At 44.5% G+C, this 27,647-nt stretch overlaps 1 protein-coding gene across 1 annotated transcript; it reads left to right on the top strand.

Moving 5' to 3' along the window:
- The first annotated feature begins 2,477 nt into the window (after nt 1-2,477).
- On the top strand, nt 2,478-6,323 carry LOC149865730 (oxytocin receptor B-like). Its single transcript, XM_090041000.1, has 2 exons — nt 2,478-3,539; nt 4,693-6,323. Exons 1-2 carry the CDS (start codon nt 2,627-2,629, stop codon nt 4,890-4,892), a joined length of 1,113 nt encoding a protein of 370 aa, XP_089897126.1. The 5' UTR covers nt 2,478-2,626; the 3' UTR covers nt 4,893-6,323.
- Nucleotides 6,324-27,647: the final 21,324 nt, after the last annotated feature.

Raw genomic sequence — 27,647 nt, 5'->3', positions numbered from 1 at the left:
TCCACGAGGCCATATTACGCTGGACTCCCTTTCCTATCACCTGGGCTTCTAACCAAACTTCCTCATCCCATAATGTCTGCTTCTCCTGATGGGAATGGTCTGCTTCTTTACTCCCTTTCCCAGCAGAGTTCCTTCCTGGGGCCTTCTGTTCCCTTTATTTCCTGCAGAACATTAGATTTTTCTCTTTTGGAAGGGGGACAGCACTAAAAGCAGGACTTTCTCTGCCCTCTGATGCAGTCTTGAAGGACCATTATCCATTTTTCTCAGATACGCTAGGAAGGAACCTTCAGTATTGCTTCACAGGAAAGCACTCCATTTCTGCCTCACCCTTCCATGCCATTCCCCCACTCTCAAGATGGATTAAGGGAGGGCAGGGGGGAATGTAAACAAGTAGGTAAGGATTCAGATTTGTTACATATGTTCACTATTACAAGAAAAGGTCAGGATTCAAATAACTCTGCATTTTGGCACATACACCTCTGTTTGTAACTTGATTATAATGGTAGTTGTTTTAGATGTAAACAATTGCAGCACTGTCCAGTGCAGTTTGATTTATAATTCTCCATGGCTGTAATAGGTGGAAAAGTTCAAGTTGATAGTTCTGTTGGCTATTTGTCCATTCTCATAGTAGCATCCCTGCCTTAGAAGTCTATGGAGGTTCCCATCTGGGGAGCAAGAGAGGGCAAGAACTAGGGTAGTTAGGCTACAGAGGCTTGACTAGCAGGCTATTTCAGCTTCTTGTTTGTTGTCCATTTAAATTTTAACCACACTCTCCCAGGCTGGTGAAGCTTGAAAACTTTTCATGTAAGAAAAACTCTAGCAGGTTGCCAAGATTCCTGGGTAGGACAACATGTAACATCTGTCTCTGTAGTTCACTAACTCTCACCAGTTGTTGATATTCTCTTCTGTCACCAAACATCAAAAATTCTCCTTTGTATATATTGATGATAGTCTGCTGGTCTGGAACGTAGCCCCATTTTTCTACTTTTATCACCTTCAAACAGATGTATTTGCTTAAGCACTTCTCCTGCTGGAAATAATATTAAAAGCACTACTGGTGACCAGACCACTGTTAAGATGGGCTCCATCTAGCCCCGTCTTGGCTCCAAAACATTTTAAATGTATTTAACGCATTTAAAATATAATTTTTGCCCTTATGGATCTGTAAACTGGCAATGGGCATGGCAGGAGTTTTGGAACAGGACAGCAAATAAAGACTGAAGAAATGGTTTGAAGATAATCTTTGAGAGAAAAGAACAAAACAAAGCAGAAGGACCCGAGAGGCTGTTTGCTCCAGCATTATCACTGATGAGTGTGCAGTCTCCATTATACTAGCATACAGCTAATGATGAAGCCACTGGCAATGTTTGGTGGCCTCTGACCCAAACTGTGGGCATGTCTACACAAGATGCTATGTCACGCTACTTCCAAAAGGAAGTCCAGAATGACAGCACAGTAACAAAGGCACCATATGGCTACATGTAGACGTGCCCACAGTGAAGTAAACTATACAGATTTACTATCCTCACTTCACACCTATACCGCTACAAATAACTTGCACAATATATTGTGGCACAGGCAAGGAAAACAGGCACACCAGTAAGAATATATGGGTAGTTATTGTACATAGTAACAGCTTCTGAGGACACACACATTTTAGCATGTTTTTCTGCACAGTTTGTTCGTTCTGCACTTTAATTAAACTCTCTTTTACCAGGTTTTCTCAGGGCAGGGTTTGATTTCATAAAGTCATGGCAAAAGAGGGCATGTGGTCTACGTCAGTAAAGGCGGAGCCTGCTTTTCAGTGAGACCTGTTCTCAGCTGGGTTTTCTGTTGAATTTTCATTTTGTTTCCATTAAAATGTCATCTGGCTAACAGTCCCAATAGATATAATTTATTTCACGTGCGTTATATTACCCTTTTGCTGAGAAAAAAGATCCTGATCTTGGCCACTACTTGCAAAAAAGTATTATTTTTTAAATTCCTTCTTTTCTGAATCACATGACTTTGATCTCAAAACAGAAAAAGTAATGGAAAAAATGTTTCTTTCTCCCTGCTGCATTTAGGATGTGGTGTTTTTCCCGAGAGTCCAAGAGAATGATTGTTATCATGCATCCTAACTGAGAAGCCTAACTTTTCCATTACATATAAACATTCCTTGTTGTAAAATGTAAAGTTATGGCTTTCATAAAATCATATTTGGAAAAGATTTCACAAGTAAAACCATGTAAGTATGATTTTGGCTATTGTTATTTATAATTTAGGGTTTTCACTGGAATAAGTGATGTGATTATTTCAAGCCTCTGAGCTTCCCTCATCTTATTTATACATTTATCTCATTCATATTCCTTACTTTCCTATTGGCTAAAACAGCTATAGCCAATCAGATGATACTGAAGTTACATAAGGCTCTATTTGAAGACTATATAAATCCTTTTTGCACTGTAGCAAAGGGGAGAATTCTATCAAGATGCAGGTCCACTGAACAAGGTTCATTCATGAATGAAGAGATTTGTTTCAAGACACACAGAAAACTGAATCAGTGCTGTTATATTTACTAGCCAATCCTTCCCAGCTGTCAACCTGAGTTGCCAGTAGCAGCTACTGAAAGTAGCTTTTGTGCACTATGAAGAATTTTTCATTTCCTATGCAAGATAATGCATATCAGACTGAAAGTCCTTTTCCTCGCCGATTCCTGAGCATGACAAATAAGTCAGATCCAGTTGGAAGACCAGAAAGAGATGAGCAATTAGCTCAGGTAGAGATTGCAGTGTTGGGAGTAATATTTATAACAGCATCTGTGGGCAATTTTATTCTCATTTTGGTACTGTGGAGAAGAAGAAAGAAGTTGTCTAGGATGTATGTTTTCATGCTTCACCTGAGCATAGCAGATTTAGTGGTAGCATTTTTTCAAGTCCTTCCCCAATTAATATGGGATATCACAGATGTTTTCATAGGGCCAGATGTCTTGTGCAGAACTATCAAATATTTGCAGCTTGTGGGCATGTTTGCTTCCACTTACATGATAGTGGTCATGACAGTGGACAGATACCAAGCAGTATGCTATCCTATGGTCACTTTCCAAAAGAAAAGAGCTCTTTGGAATGCTCCCATTTGCACCAGCTGGTCTGTATCACTGCTCTTTAGCCTTCCACAGGTATTTATCTTTTCTAAGACTGAAATATCTCCAGGCATCTTTGAATGTTGGGGCGAATTCATCCAACCCTGGGGCTCAAGGGCATATGTGAGTTGGATTTTTGTGGCTATTTTCTTCATTCCCACAGCTATCCTTATCGTATGTCAGGTTAAAATCTGCAAAATAATCTATAAGAATATACATGTTAAAAAACAGAATGAGTTTGAAATAAATCAGAAGCAAACTCTGCCATCTCGAACCAGCAGTATTAACTGTATTTCAAAGGCTATGATCAAGACTGTAAAAATGACAGTGGTGACAGTGGTTGCATATGTTCTGTGTTGGGCACCTTTCTTCATTGCACAGTTGTGGTCAGTGTGGTTCCCAAGTGGTGTTACTGAAGGTAAGAGATCCCTTTACCTCCTAAATAACTTCAAAGCAGACTATCACATTGCCACATTTCTTTCTTCTTTTTTTTCATAGAAATTTTATCTAGATATAGAATTTATGGACAGTCATTTGATTGTGACTAAAATTGATATAATTGTATTTTGCGAACGGTATGATGTATACTGGCTGAAGGTTTTTTACAATGCATTTTTTTTTTATGGTTTTGTATATGTGTATGTGTGTACATAAGCATGCTTTTGATCCTTTTTTCTCTGCAGGTTAGAATTAGTAACCAAGATGAACTAGTATTGATTAGTAAATAGAATAGTAAAAAGGGTTATTACTTTCATCTGCACAAGGAAAGGATCAAGTTATACATTCAGAAATATTTTGTATATTAAAGAAATTGAATCTATCTTTTAAATATAACTAGTGTTCAAATAAAGGAGTAGATTTCTAGTTTAGTATTTATAACAGTGATACTATCTGGAAAAATGTATTCTGAATGTTGAAATATTAGCTATGAACTATGGAATGATTAAAAATTTTGTAACCATGAATATGTATAATACCAATACCAAAATGTCAAAGGATAAAATGCTGAGAGCCACAATAATCTCACTGATGTTATACTGCAACTCCCTTGTGAAAAGCAGACCATTATATGACTTAGAAATTCAGCTCTCTAGAGATCAAAGATATACATTAAACAAAATTAGACAATAACATTGGCTGCTGAAAAGATTTCATGATGGTCTTTATTAAAAAAAATCTTGTGCCTCTCCAACTTATAGCATTTTCATAGACCAGGTTAATAAGGAACTATGTTAACATTTGAAATGAGATATATCAAGGCAAAGAAGTTACACACACATTAAAATACTTCTAATGTATCTGTCACATGTACAGGGATACATATATAGTGTTACATATACAGTGCCAATCCACTGTATTCCATAGACAACTAAAGAAGTGCAATACCTTTTCTAAAATCTAAGTAAACCGAAACCTTCTAATGCTATTCTAGCCTTTTTATTATAACAGGATGAAATGATCACACAACATTACACATATATTAATGTAAAGAATAGATATATCATGAAACATAAATTACTTTTTCTAATGCCTTTCTTCACTGTTCTCTCTTCCTTATGATTTTTTTTTAGGTCCGGTATTTACCATTATCATGCTCCTTGGGAATTTAAATAGCTGTGCCAATCCATGGATTTACATGTATTTTTGTGGCCACCTTCCATATTGTGCAAATAAGCAGCTGGAAAACATCTCAGCTCAAGAAGAATCTGTGATCACAGGAATCATTAATCTGGGAGACAGGGAGCCTGAAGAAAACATTACTTCTGCATAAATAGCCACTGCTTTTTGTCTTTGTGGTACATTTACTGCATTCAAATCTTATGTCAAAATCTTATCACTGTACTTTGTCTTCTGGGTAATAGAATAAGCTGAAAAATTGTAAATGTCCTTCACTGTACAGATATATTTTCTTAAATGCTGTAGCATACTTATCTCTACAAAAAGTTCCAGTTTTGTGGAAGTCAGACTGAACAATTATATTGAAGTGAATCTACATAACTGTCAATAATATGTAGACGTCTTTATATGATTCATTTATTTTTCTCATATGAATTGCTTTCCATTCTCTAGCTCTAGGCTGCTAGCTAGTACATTTTTACAATCATGATATCATTTGAAAGAAATCATATAATTAGGTTTGAAGATGAGGGACTTAAAATGAAGCATGACTAATTTAGAATTCTAATGACATTAGGGAAATATCTGACAAATCTTGTGAAGAAAAGAAAATCAGTGAAATCCTTTGCCAGCTGTGACTTATACCAAATCTAATTAAACACTTCGCAACACATAGAGATTCTGAGCAGTTTCATATTATGCTTTCTCAGTGCAATGCTCTTGCCACATTGGACACTTATTCATATCATCTTAGGTCACAAGAGCTTACTATGGTCATGTTCCAGTATAAAAAGAATTGTTATACCTATTTCTATAGATGGGATCCATTCACGAGGATCACAAACACATGTTTAATACAACTGTACTCTGGCCATATTGCATAAATTACACGATACGTGAATTTTAGCCACATGGAAATGTTTCATCATTTTTGGGCAGAATGCTTTCATACTTGTATGGCCATTTAGCACCCATCTGCTGTTACTGAAAATATACCCTGGATGAGGAGCTTGATAAAGCATTCCTAAACCATTTAGCACTCTGTGGGTCCTGCAGTTTAAGCTTCTTGTACTTGCATGATTAGAATTAAGACTGCAGTATCTTTGCCTGTAACTGCTGATTGCTTGCTGCTATACTTACACTAATAGGTATTCTTTCTCCTTTAGCTGTTACCAGTCTATTCAAAAGAACATAGAATGACTTATTAGTGGATCTGTCACAGAACAAGATGGAAGTGCACTGGCAGAGACCCTTTGGGGATGAATATTTGCACATCATTGGTCTGGATTAGGTTGAGCCCTAGTCAATATTACCAATTCTTTATTTTTATTAACGTTGGCTTTCTCAAATTCTTTAAAAAGGTTGAAAAAGTAGACTTTACTTTTGCTTTTCTACTATAATAGGATGTAGTGGGAGAAATATTATTATAATATACACACATCTTAAAAGCTACTAGGTATTTTAAGAACCAAAAGTACTAGTATTACATTTTGCCTGAATCCTGAGAAGTGCTCATTTACACTGAGTGGGTTTTTATTTTGTGTTAATATTAGCTAGTGTGATTACATTTCCCATTATTGACTAGTCCCCAGTAACTATAATGACTTATTGCTTACCATTAGCAGAGCTTATATTTTGGGAACGCTGATCCAGGATTAATCATCTCTGATGAAGGGATGTCTTCTGTCTGGGGAAAAATAGCTTGCACCATGGACAACTGTGGAGAATGAGACTGGGGAACTGAAGAGAGTAGCTAGTGTCAGAATTCATGACATTACAGGCTAGTTACAAATAAACAGATGGATACAACAACAGCTAGCTGATATGAAAAGTGTTTAATAGATCCAAATTCCTGCCCATATTTAGTTTGAAACTCAAATTCCGTTATTAAACCAAAATATGACAGTTTTTGCATTAGTATTTAGGAATTAAAATGATTAGGTATGATTGATTTCTAGGCTAGTATCAGGTAGCATTGAATTCCATGATTGAGCAGATTTTGTCCCACATATTTAAGATAGTTATTCATTTACTCATGCCTGTGAAAACAAATTTGGTGTTTTGAGGTCTAGCCTAGTATTCTTTTTTTATTCCTGAATTCATCAATTTTAATGTAAACAATATTACGTACACCTCGCAAGATAGCTTAGAAGTGAATTACTTGCCAACTAGTGAAGGGACGGTGTTTTTCTGTGTCCCTCAGTGAGTTAATAGATACTTAGCTTGAAATGATTTAATGCTTAGTGGCTCCAGATTTTGACTTATCCAAGAGAAAAATCTGCACTTCATCACAGAGAAGTACAAGCTTTCTGGCAAGCAAAGTCATAACATGGACACACTCATATTGATGCATTCAGTCCATATTCTAGTTTGCTGAAGGTGATTCATGATCTTGATCTTCAGATGAGAAAATTGATGTAGCCTCAGCTTCTGAGCTGGCATGTGTTCAGCAACAACAATAAAGAAAATGAACTATCTGTTCATAAAAAGTATGCTAGCAAACAAAAGCACAAGTATCCTGTTTTTCTTTTAAATAATGGCGTGACTGCAGTTGTGATGCATTTGCTGCAGAAGAGGACATGGAAAGCTCCATTGTGGTATTTTGGCTCTTATTTTTTCTATTTGCATAGACAGTAGTTTAATTGAATAATTTCATGCAAAAAAAACCTATCGCATTTACTCAAATAGAAGATGACTCCAATTATAAGATGCCCCCCCTTAATAATTAGATTCTATACCTGGAAGATTATAACAGTTTTATATTTTTTTCATATATGGAATCTAATTATTGGAGGTTTGCCTTGAATTTATCCCTTTCCCATTGCTACAGCAGAGAAAATAAATCTGGGGAAGCCTTCATATATACTATTATATTATTTAATAAAAGTATGAAATATTTACTTAAATACATTGAGTGACTATAAAAAAATCACAATGATAGGATAGTGTTATTTTTCCCTTCTTTCTTTGAGTTTGTGTTTTTAGTATTTTATGCGTCTGCACTGTTGTTACTTAAATATTGAGTTATTGATATTGAGGACTGGAAAGTCAGAATTGAAACACCTCTGAGAAACACATTCCTGCTCTTGACACTGACTGAAGGTAACCTGAAATATCTGGGAGATTTAATGATGTCATTCTTAATACATAGGTTCGAAGATTTATCTAGATAAATCTAGATAAATTATTCTAGATGTTTCATACTGGGACTGGAATAAAATTGTGAAGCTGACTTCAGCTGGATATTCAGAGGCACAAACCCAAGGGTGGATCCAGAGGAAGTGCAGTGGTACAGGTGTCCTTTTGGTCTGGAGCATATCACAGGAGCCTCTGGGGACTTCTTTAAAGTCCATTAAAACAGGTGAGAATCCCCCCTGCCTTTCCCTCAGTGTTCAGAGGCACATCCCCTCTTCTCCCCTTCTCCTACATCCCCTGCCTGCTGCTGCTTTCCCCTCTGTCCTAGGAGTGGGGGAAGCTTCAGAGCCACTCCCGCTCTTTCCAGCTGGGCTGTGTGGGGATTGGGCTCAGCTAGGGCATTGACAGTGGCAGCAGTAGACTGAGCAGTGTTGGGGAACCCACCCTCTGCCCATTGCTGCTGCTACTGTTGCTGCTCCAGCTGAACCCAGGCCCTGTGAGGCCTGGCTGGAGTGGACAAGAAACTTTCTCCACCCCCAAGCAGGGAAAACAGCAACAGGGGGAGGAGATGGGTGAGAATGTGCTTCTGAGCACAGAGGGGAAGGGAGAGGGGAATTCTCACCTGCCTTGGGAGCTTTAAAACATCCCTGGACACCCCTGCAGCATTGTCTGCCCACACCAGTAGGAGGAGGAGGAGGCTAGGAGAGGGGGAATGTAGCCACCTCCCCAGTCTCCTTTGCCAAATCCTGAATCTGCCCCTGCAGGGAACCTGGGGGGCATCCTGCTGTTGCTGCCCTCTGCTGAGCCCAGCTCTGGAGTTCTCCCCTCTGCCCATACCAGCCAGGGACAGCAGCAGCAGTGGGCAGGGGAAGGGATCAATGGAAGGGGAAGATATGTATTGCTGAGCCTGGTGGGGAAGGAAGGGGATACTAAGAACGGGGCAATATGATTCTTACTTGTTTTGAGGACTTGCAGAAAAGTTCCTGCTGCTGCTCCCACAGCATGGTCCAAAGGGGTGGTATATTCATGCCACTGCACCCCTTGTGGATTTGCGTGTGTGCATGTGTGTGGGCGTGCTTGCGTGCATGTGTATCTTTTAAGAGCAAAATACATGGTTTGGGTAAATGATGTTTGGTGCCCCTTGTAGCTGAAAATCCAGCACCAAAACACAGTGCAAAAAAATTGCTATCCACTCATGACGCCCGAATATCATTCCCACTGACATCACCCATGTTTAAAGTTGCCTCTTGCAAATGTAAATAGTTATAACACTTGCTGTATCACCTGAACATGCATATCTTTTACATGCTTTATTGTCTTTAAGGACTCTACTCTTCCTCCAGAGAATTTCTGCTTGGACTGTTTTAAACCATTGTTTTCAAATACTTAAATGCATAACAAATGCACAAATCAGATAAACAGTAAAGAATCAGAACAATTGTTACAGGCCAAAAGCATAATAGTGTTTTCATTTGCTTTGCCAGTTTTCATGTTTTCTGTGTAAGTGACTGGCATATTCACAGGTACTCTTCATAATAAACAAATACACTAAGGAAACACAGGCTGTGTAGAAAACAATCAGCTACCAAGCAATGTCTCTCAAGGGTTTATGCTACAGCAGAACATGCTGCAACAGACAGCCAAAAATTATGAGTTTGAGGATCATTGAACAAAGTTAATTTCCCCCTAACTGTATTACACAATTACAGAAAGACTTGTGTTGAAGGACTTCTTCTAGCCAGCTGTGAACATGTGTAGACTGTTTAATAGCCATCCAATTCTTCCCAGTCTGGGAACAGCTCAGATCCAAAACCTTTAAAGGGCTTTATTTTTGTTTGTTGTTTGATTGTTTTAGGTGTTACTGTTACTAAGGGTCAGAATAAGTTTTGTGAATTCCCCCTAAAATTAAATGCGTATACTGCTAATGGGCAGCAAGAGGGAAGGGTGCTACAAAGTTGGTTTTCTGCCATGTTTTTGGAACTTCCACTTCAGTCCTGGAACCAGAGACAGGACAGTTCAGGTCTCAATACAAAAAAGCCTCAGGTCTGCTTTAAAAGTTGCACCCAGCTGCAGCCTTCACCAAGGGGATTGCAGTAGTATAGCAGCACTCTAGGCACGTGACCTCTAAGATCCTTGTTACATGGTAAATTTAGGTGTCTTCTGGAGCTCTTAACCTCTGAACTGGCTGCCTGTTGACACCTTTTAAGTGGCTTAAAACACTCATCATTTGGCTTAAAGTTATGCCACTCCAGGGTAGGGTTATCTCCAATCTGCCTCAATCTGTTCATGTTCCATTACTGTGTGGCCACAGTTCCAACAGCTATTCCACTCAAGTTCTGTCCTCCAGTATCCCAGAATGCAGTGCTTCTCCTGATTCAAGGTGAGTCGGCACAACATGGCTGGGCACAGAATCTTGCCCCTCAGGCAGAGAGATCATTGCAGCTCCAGAGCACCCAGCAGGCATGCCTCCCACTGCTGCCCAGACTGGCTCTGCTCCCACTGGCAGTGACATGGGGGCAGGCACAACTTGAGCTCCAGAGAAAAAGGATCAGGCCCCCCAGAGCTTAAAGTGAGCCAGCTCCAGGGCTGCAGCCCTGTGGTCTCACTACAACTGACGCAGCAGTTCTGTGCTGAGAGCAGGGCTGCCAGGGCTTAAGCCCAACAGCCCCACTCTCAGTGCAGAGCCACTGGTTTTAATGAGATCACAAAGCCCCATGGAAGTTGCTTCACTCTGGTTTCACTGCAATGGACATGGTGCTGGGCCCACTCTCCGCCTTGGCAGGAGCAGCAACCTGGTTCTGCTCTTAGTCCTGCCCCTGCTTATCCAACTTCTAGTGACAAGTCACAGCTGTGGAGGTGAAGGACAATCAGAGTAGGTTTTTTACCTTACCATGCAACTGCTCCACTAAGCTGATTAACACCTGTTTGGCTTACAGCGTACAATCTACCAGGGCCATAAAGTGGAGGTCAGGAGGAAGGAATAATGCACTGTCAGCTGTTACACTAGGGTGAGTCTCATACAGTGGGTTAAGTGGGCTTTCCAACTGCTTTGTAGCATGGAAATATGGTGATTTTAAATGAAGAGGCAGAAAGTGTTCCATTATTCCCTATTATCCTGTAGTTATTCACATAATGGAAGTACCTAAGGCCCCTTTAAGCACCAGTGTGTTAGGTGTTGTATAAAGACCTATCTAGACATGGGGAGTCCTATAAAGTGCTTGCAGTCTTATTTAAGACAAAACACAACCCTCAGCCAAGTGGCATAAGATATGGGGGCCTTGTAAGTCAATTTTCAGAAGAAACTACAGAAATAACATAAAGCTTCTTAGTGTAGCTTTTTATTTACTGTTTATACAGCAGTCCTTGAATACAAATGACCATAGGGTATTAAAGATGCTCTCAGGATCTTTTGCTTTTCAGGCATCTCAGCAGAAACACCAATGCCTGGTCCCATGGGACAACGTGCCCCAAGAATTCACTGTATTTCTAGGGATTAAGTCAGAGAGTACTCATTACATTTCCAACAGCTCCACCTCCCACCCCATGTAAAAATTAGTACCACAAGACTAATATTGTAACATTTCTTCAAAGGCTGACCAGGATCTCTATCAGCTGTGAAAAATATTAGGCTTAACATCATGTGATGACTTTCTCCCTCCCCTTCAATAATAATAAAGAACCAAGAGGAAGGAGTAGTGATGGAGGATGAGGCAAATCATAATCATATAATCACAGGGTTGGAAGGGACCTCAAGGGTCATTTCTTAAACCTTTGCACAGATACAAGATTCACCATTACTAAATCATCTCAGTCAGATCCTTTTTGTGACTCTCCAATGAAGGAAACTCCTCAGCTTCTGGCAAGGCCCATGGCTGACAGCCCAGAGGTTGCAAGTTTGAGGCCATAGCAGCAGTGATCATGGCCCAGTTTGTCAGAGTCTGGCAAATCTATAGAGTCTGCTACATACCTTGTCACAAGGACATGAGAAAGGCAGCTTTGTTCACTATACTATTGCTTTCACAGTGAGATTTTTTTCTGAGATTTATTCTAACTTTGTTTTGCTGCAATTTAAAACCATTGCCTTGTGTCCTGACTCTACAGCACTGAAAAACAATGTTTTCCCCCCCATTTTTTAGATATTTGGAAACTATCACATCCCTTGTTAATCTTATTTTCTCTAGATTCTGACAATCTTTCCAACCTTTTATCATTTTTGTCTGTCATTTCTGGAGCCTCCTCATTCTTTTTATAATGTGATGGTCAAAATTGAACACAGTAGTCCAGCTGAGGCCTAACTAGCTCTGAGTGGAGTGGAAAGGGTCTCATATTCTGAATCACATAGATTATGTGCACTGTCTGATGGCTTTGAATCATTTAAATGTTTTAACATGATATTTAAACAAATTTTTAAAGCACCATTTCCCCCAAATTAACCATTTCTATATTTTAGATCTCCAAACAGCTTTAACATAATTTATTTTTATTTTCCTTCTATTAGTCATGCTAATAGGTATTTAGCAGTGTCTGTCAGATTCCCTTTAATTACACATTAGTCACACAGCTATCATTAATGATGTGGCTGTACATATTGCAGCAGTTAATTCACAGAACAATTAAGTTTACACAATTTACAACTCGGCAAAAAAAAAAATTCCAGCAAACCCCACCCCTCCCAACAAGACAAACCAATGAGTAAAGCAATACATTTCTACACTGATTTTTTTTTTTTTTGGCATTTTACAGTATTTGAATAACATAGCAAGGGTCAGAATTAGGGCAATTCAGAGTTGGCTTGTATAGTGTAACAAAATAGGTTGCAAGGGGAACTGATCAGCCCTTAAAATACTTTCATCACATGAACAGTAGAAAAGAAGAGCTTTTGTAAGCTGAAAACGATATCAGCACAAGATTAAGTGATTTACAAGATGGCTGTGGGTAAAATTAGATTAGAAATTAGAAAATTCCTATCAGAAGTAAAGTGCTTTAATCATCTTTCAAGCAAAGAAATTGATGCAAAGAACCTGAATCCAGCAATGTAGGGATGTGACCAGATGCCCAGGGCAAAGTGGAAGTGGTAACTTGCAGCTGCTACCATGATCCCCAAGCACAAACATATGGGTTTCAGCAGCAATGCATTTTTTCCACACTCCCCACCCTTACCCCTTCCGGAATTAGCACCTGGGGGTTGCTCCTACCACTCCCTGCAGTTACACCACTGTCTGAATCATGTTAAAACTGAGATAGACAATTTATGGAAGGGATGGTCAGCTAGGAGGCAGCATTCTGACTCTACAACCACTGTGTGTAATGTAAAGTCCAGTTCCCCAGCTGGACTGTAGATGTAGCTCTCTTATATTGTGAAATATGTCAGGTAAACACCTGTTCTAGGTCTTTTCCTGTTTGCCAGCTGGGGCCAAGAAGGGATGATTTTTCTCTACATGAATGCCATTGACTTCTGATTTCCCCCTCCACATCCTTCCTCTGCAGTTTTGGGATGGTGACCAGAACTAAGGCTCAGGATTTTGGAAAGGGGTGCCTTGATGTTTCTACTACCACACAGAAAACCTAGAGGTTCCTGGCCAGAGGGTATTTCTTTTCTGTAAAGGGTCCTTCTGAATACCAATTTGGCATCAGAAAGAAATTTTTTTCTCCTAGGAGAGTTGGTATGGACTGTGGGCTTTTTATACCTAGTCCTGTAAAATGGGCCTGGTCCTTCTAGAATCTTGTAAGTACATATCAAGCAGCTACTTCCCTGCTGTTGTACTGGCAGAGCACTGGCAGTGCCCTCATCTTCCCTTTTACCTATGGCATGTTTTAGGGCATGTAGCAGAACTAGCCCCTGAGGGCAACCATGGCACCCCACTAGGCTAGGGACAGACATTAAAAAAATCCTGATTCCATCTTTGCAGGTTAGTTTAACCTGAAAAGCTTGAACTGATTTGGAGGTGGATAGACATTCCCTTTTCATTTCAGATATGCAGGCACATGCCTGCAGTGGATCAGGTTAGAAGCCGGGGGGCGCTAGAGCAGCCTGCCCTTCTCTTCCACACTGCTGAGCTGAGGGGGGCCATGGCTAGGCCCGAGCAGGATGCTCTGGTTAGTGAGGGGTATAAACCACGACTTTGGCTTGCACCATTCCAGGCTTTACCCAGCTTGCTGCTCAAGGGGCTGGAGTGTTCCCAGACCCCAGCCCTCGGCTGAGGCAAAGGGGGTGTGTGCAGTGCATATATCTGCTGGTGATACCGAGCTTTTCAATCTCCCTCTCCCTGTCTGGAAACCTGACAGGGCTGCAAACCACATTGTTTATCAACCTATCAGCAAAACAAAAGACTTTCTCATTAGTTTAAGCTCTTCTTATACAGCTTTTTCCAAGGAGGGACATTCCTAGCTGACCTGTTGATTAGTTCCAAAAAGCCCAAAGTGGACACTATCCTGTCTGCTTTGTCCTATCTGCCTGTCCCAGTGAATTGGAGATACACAGACACCTCTCAGCATTAGCTAGCATACCACATGCCTAGGATCTGTGGGGCTGGGGTCCGTGCTGGGAGATGGGAGGGAGGGACGAAGGAAGTGGAGAATTTCTGCTTGAGCAGCAAGCAGCAAGGGAAGCTAGGAAGATCTTTCTAGGCCTGCAATTTCCTCCAGAGCTCTGGGTAGGGAGGAGAGGGGTGGAGCCAGCCTGTACTTTGGAGCAGAAAGAACAGGCTGGCTCCATCTAGCCCAGCCCAGCCCAGGGCTGCAAAGGATCTGGGATGCTGGGGGACTCTGGTTTAAGTTAAACCAGGAAGGGGTCTGGGACAGACATTGCATAAACCGCTTTGACCCAAATCAGTTAAATCTGGTACTATTAGTCTGGAGTGGAGATCTAAAGAATTTTAGACTCTTATTTAATTTGGCAATAAGAGACATCTTGACAAAAAAAGACAATCAAAATTTGAAAAAGTCTTCAAAGGCCTAACTTGCAGCTGGGCCTCATGACTTTAGCTTGTGTGGTATTATCTGTCTTCAAATGTAGTACTGGAAAAATCCCACTCCTAGTGTGAGATGTAGAAGAGAAATACCATCTCTTGGGTCTATTAACAAAGAAACAGCCTTCCTGCATGTTGCATACATACAATCATAGGAACTAAAAATATATACCCTGGGCATGTCTACATGAGATGTTTACTGTGGAGCAGACTAATTAGCTGTGCAGTAAATGCCTCACATCTACATGTGCAGCCCTATTAGTCTGCAGGAAACTAATAAACTCAGTAGCAGGATAGTACTTGTAAATATAACTACTATCCTGCTGCACACATGAAGACACTGACATAGCCAGCTGGGGCATGAAGGTGCTTCAGTGTGAGGGCTGTTTGCCAGCTAGCCTAACAATGGAGGACCTTCTTGCTTAGCCAGCCCCTCCACAGCATGTTCAGCCAGGGGGAGCAGACTGACCCCACTGGCTTCAGGGCCCCCTGTCAGCTGTGGCTGCTCCAACCCAGCTCAGTGTGTTGCGGTCCTGGAAGCACATACAAATGGCATGTCTGGGAGCAATAAATGCTGGCACAATAAGCTCTATGCTGGCACAATAAGCTCTAGAGTTTATCTATCTGCAGTAATTGCATGTGTAGATGCACCCCCAGGTTACATAACCCAGAAAAATCTGGAAATTTATTCCTGCCACATATGTACCAAAACATTGCTCCTTCAATGGACAGCTTTTGTTCAGTAGAAGAAGAATTTATGGAAATTGCAGTCTGTTTCATTTCAAAAGCATAATATGAAATGAGCCAATGCTGACGTACACATAAGGAAGAAACTAGCATGTATAAGGGGAAGCAGTAGAAGTAGAGAGAACTGTATTTGCATTTTGATGAACACTGAGCTAACAAAAAAGAAACTTGCTTTGTGACACAGTGTCTCAGACCTCTGTATTTATGGGGTATATTACCTCCTACATCTCTACTTTTATTTTAAATGAGAAATGAAAATTACAATTTACTTATTTTCTGGGAACATTTAACTGACTGGCAAAATGCTCTGCCACCCAGGAACCAATGAACTATGCTGAATTTATTATTTTCTGGGAATGAAAGTCATTTGCTTTTCAGCTCGTTACACACATTAATGAAATTACTCACATGATGCCCCTGAGAGCTACGGAAATATTTTTGCATGGGAAGCCTATGGAAGGAAAGGGAAGAAAATATAAATCTGAGCCCTGAGCCAGTTCCTTAACCCAGTGGGCATGTCTACATATGCATTAATTCACTGTAATTACAGCACATTAAGTTTAGTACCTGTACTAACAAGTACTAAAGTGCTGTAAATGGCGCAACTGAGCAGTGGCGCAGGTGCACGTCTTTATGTGATGCTAATGCACTGTAAACTGATTCTACTGTGCAGTAGCACAGCTTATGCCATGCCACACTAATGCACAATAGAATTTGGTCTACTGCACTTCTAGCATCTCGTGTAGATACACCCTCCATCACCCTTGTTTTCTTTCTCCTGTAATCTGATGGACCTCACATATCTCATGCTTCTGAAGAGCTGAAACTTTAGCATGGGTCCCCAACCTACTGCCAACAAGAAAGGAAACTGCATTTTTACACAATTTCTGATACAATTCACTGACAACATAATCCACCCTTTACCTCAGCTTGTTTGATGTTAAGCATAATATGCATGAAGACTTTAAAAATAAACCTATGGAATGGTTCTATGGAGACCGAGGTCCAATCGCTGCCTAGAGAAAATGAAGCCTAAATTGATGAAAGGTGATGAAAGGTAGACACTGGGTCAGAGTCCCCTTCTATATTTTAATAGTTGTACTTCCCTGTGTATGCAAGTGCACATAGATTTCATAGATTTCATAGACATTAGGGCGGGAAGGGACCTCGGGAGATCATTGAGTCCAGCCCCCTGCCCAAAGGGCAGAAGTCAGCTGGGGTCATAGGATCCCAGCAAGATAAGCATCCAATTTACTCTTGAAGGTGTTCAATGTAGGTGCTTGAACCACCTCTGCTGGCAGAATGTTCCAGACCTTGGAAATTCTTCCTTATGTCCAGCCTGAAACGGTCTTGCAGGAGTTTGTGACCGTTCGACCTCATCATCCCTTGGGGCACTCTGGTGAACAAACGTTCCCCCAGATCCTGGTGGTCACCCTTGATAAATTTATAGGTGGCCATCAGATCACCCCTGAGCCTACGCTTTTCCAGGCTAAAGAGTCCCATGGCTCTCAGCCTGTCATCGTAAGATCTGTTTTCCTGACCTCTGATCATGCGCGTGGCTCTCCTCTGGACTCTCTCAAGCTTCTCCACATCCTTTTTGAATTGTGGAGCGCAAAACTGGACGCAGTACTCCAGCTGCAGCCTCACCAAGGCCGAGTACAAGGGGAGAATGACGTCCCGGGATTTGCTCGAGAAGCATCTATGGATGCAAGCCAGCGTTTTGGTCGCTTTACTAGCCGCAGCATCGCATTGCAGGCTCATGTTCATCTTGTGGTCAATAATGACCCCCAAGTCTCTTTCTTCTGTAGTGCTAAACAAAGTAGCACTGCCGAGCCTATAAGGGTGCTGCAGGTTTTTCCTCCCAAGGTGGAGAACCTTGCATTTTTCGGTGTTAAACACCATCAGGTTCTCGTTCGCCCATTTGCTGAGCTTGTCCAGGTCAGCCTGGATCATCCGCCTATCTTCTGGCGTGGATGCTTTGCCCCAAAGTTTGGTGTCATCGGCAAACTTGGCCAGTCCACTCCTGACTCCAATGTCCACATCATTAATGAAGATGTTGAACAGTATGGGTCCCAGGACAGAGCCTTGAGGGACCCCACTGGTCATAGGGCACCACGATGGGTGACTGCCATCAATTACAACCCTCTGGGTCTGACCACAGAGCCAGTTTCCCAGCCAGTGGATCGTGGTGGAGCCAAGGCCACAACTGGCCAGTTTGGCCATGAGGTGATCATGGGATACCAGATCAAAAGCTTTTTTGAAGTCAAGATATATGACATCAATCTCTTCTCCCTTGTCCAGGTGATAGGTCACCTGGTCATAGAAGGAAATGAGATTGGTCAAACAAGACCTACCCACAACAAACCCATGCTGGCTATCCCTTAGAATGTTAGCCTGGGCCAGTCCCTCCAGGATGGCCTCTTTAATAAACTTTTCTAGGATCTTCCCCAGGATAGAAGTCAGGCTAATGGGCCTGCAGTTAGCCGGATCCACTCTCCTCCCTTTTTTGAAGATCGGCACCACATTGGCCTTCTTCCAGTCTTCAGGCACTTCACCAGAGCGCCAGGAGTTTTCAAAGATCCGTGCCAGGGGCTGGGCTATGACGCTCGCCAGCTCCTTGAGTACCCTGGGGTGCAGATTGTCAGGGCCGGCTGACTTGAAGGTATCCAGCTTCTCAAGGTGTTCCTTCACGAGGTCAGCATTTATGGAGGGTAGGGGATCCCCATCACCCAGATCTCCCTGTCCCATAGCAGGCATGGGCATCCCATGTGACTGATGAAAGACTGACGCAAAGTACCTATTTAATAGGTTGGCTTTTTCCTGGGTGTCAGTTGTCAGTTGCCCCATCTGGTTTAGCAGGGGTCCAACATTGCCCTTGCTTTTCCTCCAGCTCCCCACATACCTGAAAAAGGACTTTTTGTTGTTCTTGATGCCTGAAGCTAGTTGGAGTTCAGTTGCAGCCTTGGCTTTCCTGGTTTGCTCCCTGCAGGACCAGACCAGCGCGGAGTAATCCTCCTTGGAGGTGAATCCTGTCCTCCATCCTCTGTAGGCTTTCCTTTTTAGCCACAGGAGGTCCGCTAGGTTCCTGGAGAGCCAGGAGGGCTGCTGTGCCTTCTTGCTGCCTTTCCTCTGTGTTGGAATAGATTTAGCTTGTGCATTGAGGATCGCTTCCTTGGGAAGCAACCAGTGTTCTTGAACTCCCATCTCCCTGGGGTCATGGTCTCTGAGGGCCTGACCGACAAGCCTCTTGAGCTTGTCAAAGTTGGCTTTTCTGAAGTCAAGGACTTCTGTGTTGCTGACTGACTTGCCAGCTTTACGGCGGATGGTGAAGGTGATCAGCTCGTGGTCGCTGTCACCCAGCTTCCCATCGATCACTAGGTTGCCGATTAGGTCGTTCCCCTTAGCCAGTACCAGGTCAAGCAGCGCTTTGCTTCTCGTTGGCCCACAGACTTCTTGAGTCAGGTAGAGGTCATCCATGCATGAGAGAAAGCTTTGCGACCGCTCGGATTTAGCTGAGTGATCTTCCCACGAGATGTCTGGGTAATTGAAGTCACCCATGACAACCAAGGTCCTGGAGCAAGCGGCCTCAGTCAGTTCCCGGGCGAACTCCTGGTCAACTTTGAGTGGGAGGTCTGTAGTAGACTCCCACCGTTGTGTCCCCTGTGCCATATTCCCCACGAATTTTTACCCAGAGGGTCTCTAGCTGTCCATGCTGCTCACCAACTTCAGCTTTCAGGAACATGTAGCTTTCCTTCACATAGAGAGCTACACCCCCGCCCCTTTTGTCAACACGATCCCTCCTGTACAGGGTATAGCCCTCTATACCTGTGGTCCAGTCATGGGTGGAGTCCCACCAGGTCTCCGTTATCCCAATGACGTCATATTTATTTGCACTGAGCAGGAGGACGAGCTCGTCCTGCTTGTTGCCCAGGATCCTGGCATTAGTGTACAGGCAGGCAAGTGTGCCCTTGGGGGCTCTTGCCTTGCCCACAGATTGTGCCAGGGCTGGGGCAGGGGTGGGCTCCCTTAAATGCTTTGGTCCACTGGCTTTGCAAGGGTCGCTCAGCGGGCCAGCAGTGGCAGTAGTCCCCCCACCCCCCAGCAGGCTTAGTTTAAAGCCCAATGGAGCAGGTCAGCCAGCCTGGCTGAGAAGAGCCTCCTCCCCAGGGGAGAGAGGTGGAGGCCATCTCTTCCCAGCAGCTCGCTGCCTCTCTTGCCAAAGAGCGGGCTGTGGTCATGGAAGCCAAATCCTTCCCGATGACACCAGCACCGCAGTCTTTGGTTGACTGCGTGGATCCTCCTCTCCCTCCTCAGCCCAGAGCCCGAGACTGGGAGGATGGACAAAAACACCACCTGAGCTCCCAGACCCCTAAGCCCCGCTCCCAACTCCCTGTAGCGCCTCATGACCTGGCTGGGGGTGCTCCGAGCCGTGTCATTGGTGCCCACGTGAATAAGGAGCATGGGGTAGTGGTCTGTGGGCCGGAGGAGCTGCGGGCTCCTCTCCGCAATGTCTCGGATGCGGGCCCCCGGGAAGCAGCAGACTTCCCGGGCTAAGGGGTCAGGGTGGCAGATTGCATACAAACATATGCATAGATGCATTACTTGGGTGAAGTTGAGAATGGTCTTAGTAAAAGGTAGGCTGGGTGGATAAATAAACAGGTCTCTGAAAAACTGGCTTTGCAACAGGTTCATTAAAACACTGGAGACAGAAATAAGTCATATAATAACAATAAACAGCAGCAATAAGCACATATATGACAGTACAATTCAGTAGTAGTACTCAGTAGTAATCATATAGTACTTGTATGCTTAAAGTAATGCATGTGTACCTTCCTGAACTGGCTCTATGCCAAGGGTTGAGAAAGTAACAAACATACGTAGATAAAGAAATACTTTAAGCACTGTTTGAAAGAAAGTAGAGAACTTAATTGTCTTGGGAAAAAACAGTGAGGGCACCTTGTCCAGATCAACCTAGCAAAGCAGTGACTATAACCTTTTAAATACCTCATTTTATATGTTTAATGTGATCTCTGTAGAAAAGCTTGGCATGGAATATTCAGTGAAATTGTCCACAAAGAAATAATGTCAGATCTCTCCTAAAGAGTTCTAAACTACTTTATGAACTACTAGGATTTTTAAGAATCCAGAATATATTTACCTTTTCATCTTTGAGAGGTGGTTAGCTGTGTGCGTCTGAAATCAGGTGGGGTCATATCCTGAAGAAGGCAGGGCAGGGTGATTCCTTAGGCATTACAGCACTTTGAAAGACATACACTTTCATAAAGCAACAGCATAGTTTTCAGACACTGTCATGCCATCTGACAAAGCAGCCAGTTGCATATGAAAGCATATGCCTCTCAACAATTTAGTTTTTAAGGTACCCCCTACCCTGCTTTCTGCCTCATTTAATCTTAATAGGTTTTCCCCTTCCTAATACTAATATTCTAACAAGTTAAACAACAGCAAACTAATTAACTTTTAAATAATAAAAATGCCAATATGTCATCTGTATTTTCATTCCAGCTAACATGCCATAGCTGCCTTATTTAATACTAATTAAATGAATAACAGTTCCTCAGGCCAAAGAGAATCCATTTAAGGGGTTGACTGATCTTTGAAAAATCTGAATGAGCAAGGAGCATAGCTTTATTTCTGGCTTGTTCATGGGTAATATGTCCAACACCCATCTGGAAGAATAAAGAAACCATAAATGAGAGGATGGTTTAGGAATGAGAAACTGAGGAGCAACAGCAACTTAGGATCTGGCTTCGGCTGGGCAGTTTGGGAGCTGTGGTCACATCTACATTAGACGTTTACTGTGGAGCTGCCTAATTAGCTCTGCAGTAAATGTCTTAGCATCTACACATGTGCCCCTATTAAACCACAGTCAACTAATAAACTCTGCTGCAGGTTCGTACTTGTACGTACAAGTACTATCCTGCAGCAAAGTTGTTTAGTGAGCAACTATGCAAGTGTAGATGCTGACGCAGCTGGCTGTGCCATGAGGGTGCTTCAGTGCAAGGGCTGCCTGCTGGTTAGCCCTACACTAGAGCATCCTTGTGCCCCAGCCAGCCTCTCTGCAGAACACTGAAATAGGGGGAGCAGCCCTGGGCTGGCAGGATTACCTCTCCCCCCGTCTCCCTTGAACCAGTGGGAGTATCCCCAGACTGGCAGGCTGACCTCTTGTAAGGGACCAGCAGTAGCTGCAACATACTACAGATGCTCAGGCATCTGCTGCAAATAGGACCCATATGAAAAGCTTTATATTAAATAAACAAAGAACTGAACTCAGGGTGTGAGATCAATAGGCCAATGCATGATGAGAGGGTTAGGCTAAAATAAGCATTTCTGAAGCCAGGAGTGCACCATCTTCATACTCCATCCTGGATTGCTCCTCACAGACTTTCAGCTATTCTTTTAAATTTTATTTTATTTTTTGTTGCTTTAAACAAATTAAGCACTTTTAATTTATAGCAGCCCTTGTAAGGAAACCTTGTGCTGTTTCATAAGAATCTGTTAGCTTTTATGGGAATTTCCTCAGTGGGAGTGCTCACATTAAGGCAAATTTAAAAAAAAAAGTTAAACTCACTAAATACAGCTTCCTGGTAAATTAAGAGTCACATGTAATTGATAGGTATGATCAAGATGAAGAATAAGAATTGGACACAAACTGGTTTAAGTGATCAGAAACTGGTTTAAATCTATAACAGAACAGATGTTCAGTATACTGAAACTAGTTTGAAAATGCCTGAAACCAGTTTGAGATAAACCTGGCTGAATGTAGTATCCAACTTAACTGATTTGGGTCAAACCAGTTTATGAAATGTCTGTCCCAGACCCTTCCTGGTTTAAGTTAAACCAGAGTTGTCTAGCATCCCAGATGCTTTGCAACTCTGGGTGGGCCTTTATTCTCTGCTCTAACCCAGCAGTTCTGGCCCCTCCTGTCTGCTTCCTGGCTGCAGCTCTGGCAGAGACTGAAGGTACAGTGAGGTCTGTCTGGCTTCTTCTTGTTCCCCCATCCTCCTGTTCAGGCAGGGATTCCTCACTCCCCTCTGCCTTACACAGACACCTCTCAGTATTAACTAGCATACCATATGCTCTGGGGTACGTGCTGAAGGAGATGGGCGCACGGGTGGTTTTCTCTTTTATCCTGCCAGTGAGTGGACAAGGCAGATGGCATGAAACGTGCATCGCGGAGACCAACTGGCGGCTACAGGAATGGTGCTTCGAGAAGGGCTTTGGCTTCCTCAGCCATGACCGGCACATCACGACGAGAGACATGCTGGGATGGGATGGGCTCCACCTTTCCCCTAAAGGTAACCGTGTGTTCTCTTCTAGGATGGCGGACCTCCTCTGGCGGGCTTTAAACTAGGCTCATCGGGGGAAGGGGAAGATGAGGGCGGAGGAAACATCAGACTGCCAGACCAAACAGCACCCACAACTACAGCCCAGCCCAGACCAACGAGCAAAGCGAATAAACAGGTAAGAGATAGGGGCCAGGGTAACGTGGGGACTAGGGGGTCAGTACACACACACACAGGAGGCCTCAAATGCCTCTACACAAACGCTTATAGTATGGGCAACAAGCAGGAGGAACTCACCCTCCTGCTGGCTGACACCGGCCCACACATAGTGGGGACTACGGAAACGTGTGAGACGCAACGCATGATTGGGCGGTGAATGTCAAGGGCTCTAGGCTGTACAGGAGGGACAGGATAGGAAAGAGAGGTGAGGGTGTGGCACTCTTCCACACTTAAGGAGGAATACACATCCTCGTCAATTAGCAAGGAGTCAGGGAGGGGCACTCTGAAGTGCTTTGGGTTAGAGTACAAGGCAGTCGAGGGGAAAGAGACTTAAACGGTGGGAGTCTACTACAGACCTCCCAACCAGGGAGAAGAGCTTCACCAGGAATTCTTGGGTCAGCTCACAGAGGTAGTGAAGGCTAAGGATGTGGTAGTCATGGGGGATGTGAACTTCCCAGACATCTGCTGGGAAGAACGGTCAAGCCAGGTCTGAACGCTCACGTAGGTTCTTGGCCAGAGTGCAGGACCTCCATCTAACCCAGGAGGTGCACAGCCCCACCAGGGGAGACGCCTTGTTGGACCTAGTGCTGGCCACGGGTGATGACCTGGTGAGGGGGCTGCGGGTGCTCGACCACCTGGGCGACACCGATCATCGCCTGCTGGAATTCACCATCCAGCACAAGGTGGCAAAGGCATGCAGTAAGGCAGCAGCCCTAGATTTTAGGAGGGCAGACTTCAACAAGCTAAGGAGGATAGTTGGAGAAGCACTGAGGTCACGGAGGGGAGGGGAGCCAGGTGTCCAAGGAGAGTGGTCGCTCCTTAAGGAGACGATCCTCCAAGCCCAAAGGAAGGTAATCCCAATGAGGATCAAAGGGAGCAGGAGAGCACACAAGCCTCCATGTCTCACCAAAAGCATCCGGGAAAGCCTCCTTTTTACCAAGGAGACATACACCCAATGGAAAGAAGGGGTCATCACCGGGGAGGACTATTCTGTAGTTGCTCGGGGATGTAGGGGGGTAGTTAGGAAGGCCAAGGCAGAGATGGAACTGGGACTAGCTTCCCAGATTAAGGACAATAAGAAGTCCTTTTTAAATACATAGGGGGTAAAAAGAAGGTCCCGGGTAATGTGGGGCCCTTGCAGGATGCAATGGGAAACTTGGTCGTCACACCCGACGGCAAAGCTAACATGTTTAACGATTTCTTTGCCTCCGTCTTCCTAAGTAGGGGCCAGAACAGCCACCTCCCTGCTGGGCCCCCCTCGGGCCCTGGGGGAGGCACATCTGGGCCACGGGTTAGTGAGGATTTAGTTAGGGAGCTTCTGGAGGGTTTGGATGTATTCAAGTCAGCCGGTCCGGATGATCTCCACCCTAGAGTTCTAAAGGAACTGGCTGAGGTCATTGCAAGTCCCCTGCACGGCTTTACGAGCACTCGTGGTGCTCTGGTAAGGTACCGGAGGACTGGAAGAGGGCCAACGTGGTCCCCATCTTCAAAAAAGGCAGGAAGGAGGACCCGGGAAACTATAGGCCGGTTAGTCTTACCTCGATCCTAGGCAAGCTGTTTGAGAAAATTATGCTGGCACACATCCAGGAGGGGCCAGCAGGGGACTGCATGCTTACGGGCAACCAACATGGGTTCATCAGTGGCAGGTCCTGTCAGACCAACCTGGTGGCCTTTTACGATCAGATCACCAGATCATTAGATGCAGGGGTAGCAGTGGATATAGTCTTCCTGGACTGCCGGAAGGCTTTCGACACTGTCTCTCACCCCATTCTCATTAAGAAACTGGGGGGCTGTGGTGTAGACACCCACACAGTCAAGTGGGTCTCCAACTAGCTGGAAGGCCGCACCCAGAGGGTGGTAGTGGATGGGTCCTTCTCAACTTGGAAGGATGTGGGCAGTGGGGTTCTGCAGGGCTCGGTCCTCGGGCCCGCACTGTTCAACATCTTCATCAGTGATTTGGATGAGGGGGTAAAAAGCACCCTGTTCAAATTTGCTGATGACACTAAGATGTGGGGGGACGTGGGCACACTGGAAGGATGCAACAGGCTACAATCAGACCTAGACAGGTTACAAGGGTGGGCGGACGAGAATAGGATGGGTTTCAACACAGACAAGTGCAAGGAGATGCACCTTGGGAAGAACAACTGGCACCATACCTACAGGTTGGGGAACTCCCCTCTTGTCAGCACAGAGGCGGAAAGGGATCTGGGGGTCATCATTGACTCCAAGATGAACATGGGCCTGCAGTGTGGAGAGGCAGTTAGGAAGGCCAACCGCACCTTGTCATGCATCCACAGATGCATCTCAAGCAGGTCCAAAGAGGTGATCCTCCCCATCTATGCAGCACTGGTCAGGCCGCAGCTGGAGTACTGCATCCAGTTCTGGGCGTCACACTTCAAGAGGGGTGTCGACAGCATGGAGAGGGTCCAGAGGAGGGCCACTCGTATGATCAGGGGACAGCAGGGCAGGCCCTATGAGGACAGGCTGCGGGACCTGAACCTGTTCAGCCTGCAAAAGAGAAGGCTGAGGGGGGATCTTGTGGCCTGTTATAAACTAGTCGGGGGGGGATCAGCAGGCATTGGGGGAGTCACTGTTCCCCCCGAGCACCGCCAGGAGTGACCAGGAATAATGGTCACAAGCTGGCAGGGTAGGTTTAGGTTAGATATTAGGAGGCGCTACTTCACAGTCAGGGCGGCTAGGGTCTGGAACCAACTTCTAAGAGAAGTGGTGCAGGCTTCTACCCTGGGGGTGTTTAAGAGGAGGTTAGATGCACATCTTGCTGGGGTCATTTGACCCCAGTATTCTTTCCTACCATGGCAGGGGGTTGGACTAGATGATCTGCTCAGGTCCCTTCTGACCCTAGAAACTATGAAACGATGAAACTATGCTAGCTACAGTTTGTGCTATGGGAGAAGGGACAAAGGCAGGGAGGACAATGTTGGTTTAGGGCTTTTTGGAGCTAATCAACAGGTAACTGGTAACCTCCCTCTATTCCTTCCTTGGAAAAAATTTAAGAAGAGCTTGAACTCAGGGTTTTTGAATGTTGGTCCCTAGCCAAAATGTTAATTTGACTGAAAATATTTATTTCAGGTTTTTTACTGCAGGAGCAGACAATCTGTGGCACTGGTGCAACAACTGGGAAGGGCAGCCTGTGTGGCATGCAGCAGACTGGGGAGGAGACAGGGTAGGGAGCAGAAAGCAGAGCATTGGCTAAGGCAGTGACAATTTGGCAGGAAGCAGAAAATAGAGCAATAGCTTGGAAATGGGGTGTAGGGAAGAGAGCAGAAAGTAGAACAGCAGATCAGGAAGGGGAATGGGATCAGAGTGGCACTTTGTCATGGGGCATTAGGGTGCCCTGCTCCTCTAAATAGCTGAAACTGCTAGGGGAAGAGCCCTAGAAGTGAGTTGGAAGCCCCAGCTGCTGGTTACCAGGGCAGCCAGAGTGAGCTAGTAGCCCACATCTGCCAGTGGTCAGCTGACTGGAAGGGGCAGGGCCTGGCTCATATATAAACCCCAGGGTTGAGGCCAGGAAGGTAGTTCCCTGTCAGCAGCCAAGGGGGAAGGAGCTCTCCTAGAGCAAGCAAAGGGGAGAGGCCTGACTGCAGGTACAGCTTCTGATACCATTGAGGGATAGAGTACCCCCAGTGTGGCTTGAATGATGTTATAACCGGGCAGCTTGAATTTATGTTACAGCCCAGGGGCTTGCATTTTGTTTGCTGTTGTATAAGACCAGTGGTTTGGGTGAAGCTATTAGGGGAAGGAAGGTGCCTCATTGGAGGTCCCTGGCAGCGGGGAGAGCCCGGCGCCAGAGATGACGCAGCACTTTACAGGGCTGCGGAGAGCCCAAGGAGCACAAGGGGGCCAAATTACAACAAGGCCCATACCAGACAATGTTGGTACCATCTGTGAGGCTTGGGGTGTGGTAAAGGGGTGGTTGAAGCTATGCATAACCCATAAAGCTAGAGTGCCCTGAAACACTCATTGTGAGATTGCTTTTGAAGCGGGTGTTCACCAAAACCCGTGGGCCATGCAGGCGCTGCCTGCCATTCACCTAGTGTATCCTCACCTCTAATTGGGGTGTCCCACACGTCTGCTTCGACTGCCACGACTTTGATATTAACGGAGTCGGTTCAGATGTCTGTGTGCAGTCCAATTATGAGTCTCACCGGCGTCCCATGGGTCCCGAGTTTCTGAGGGCTCCGCCACCCCTACACCCTCGCCCATTCCACTGGGTGGTGGCCAACTGGCTGGTCCGGCCATGTATCCTCACGTCCCCTCAGATAATCCGCGAACAGAAATGAAAATCAAAACAAGCACTGTGACCAAGAAGGTTCCCTTGATCTGTGCTGCTGCTCCAGCTGTCTGCAGCCGCCTTCCAACCTAAACTTGACCCCTGAGGGGCCGGGCCCCCTTACTGGCTCTTGGAGAGCCCCCCTTTGTGGGGCTTGACAAGATCCCTTTTCAACAGTTTTAGTCCACCAGGGAAGTGTGCCCCTATTATAGGGCCTACAGTACCCAAAATCATAAGTGCCCTTC

The sequence above is a fragment of the Crocodylus siamensis genome, chromosome 4, assembly GCF_052110815.1.
Source record: "Crocodylus siamensis isolate JL-2025a chromosome 4, ASM5211081v1, whole genome shotgun sequence".
Taxonomy (NCBI): Eukaryota; Metazoa; Chordata; order Crocodylia; family Crocodylidae; genus Crocodylus; species Crocodylus siamensis.
This window is presented reverse-complemented; position numbering and strand designations above follow the sequence as displayed.

What these genes read in the sequence shown, in the direction of transcription:
- LOC149865730 (XM_090041000.1), top strand. Translation starts at nt 2,627, where the DNA reads ATGAAGAATTTTTCATTTCCTATGCAAGATAATGCATATCAGACTGAA. An exon ending in CCCAAGTGGTGTTACTGAAG is followed by an intron (nt 3,540 to 4,692) that starts GTAAGAGATCCC and finishes ATTTTTTTTTAG; the next exon opens with GTCCGGTATTTACCATTATC.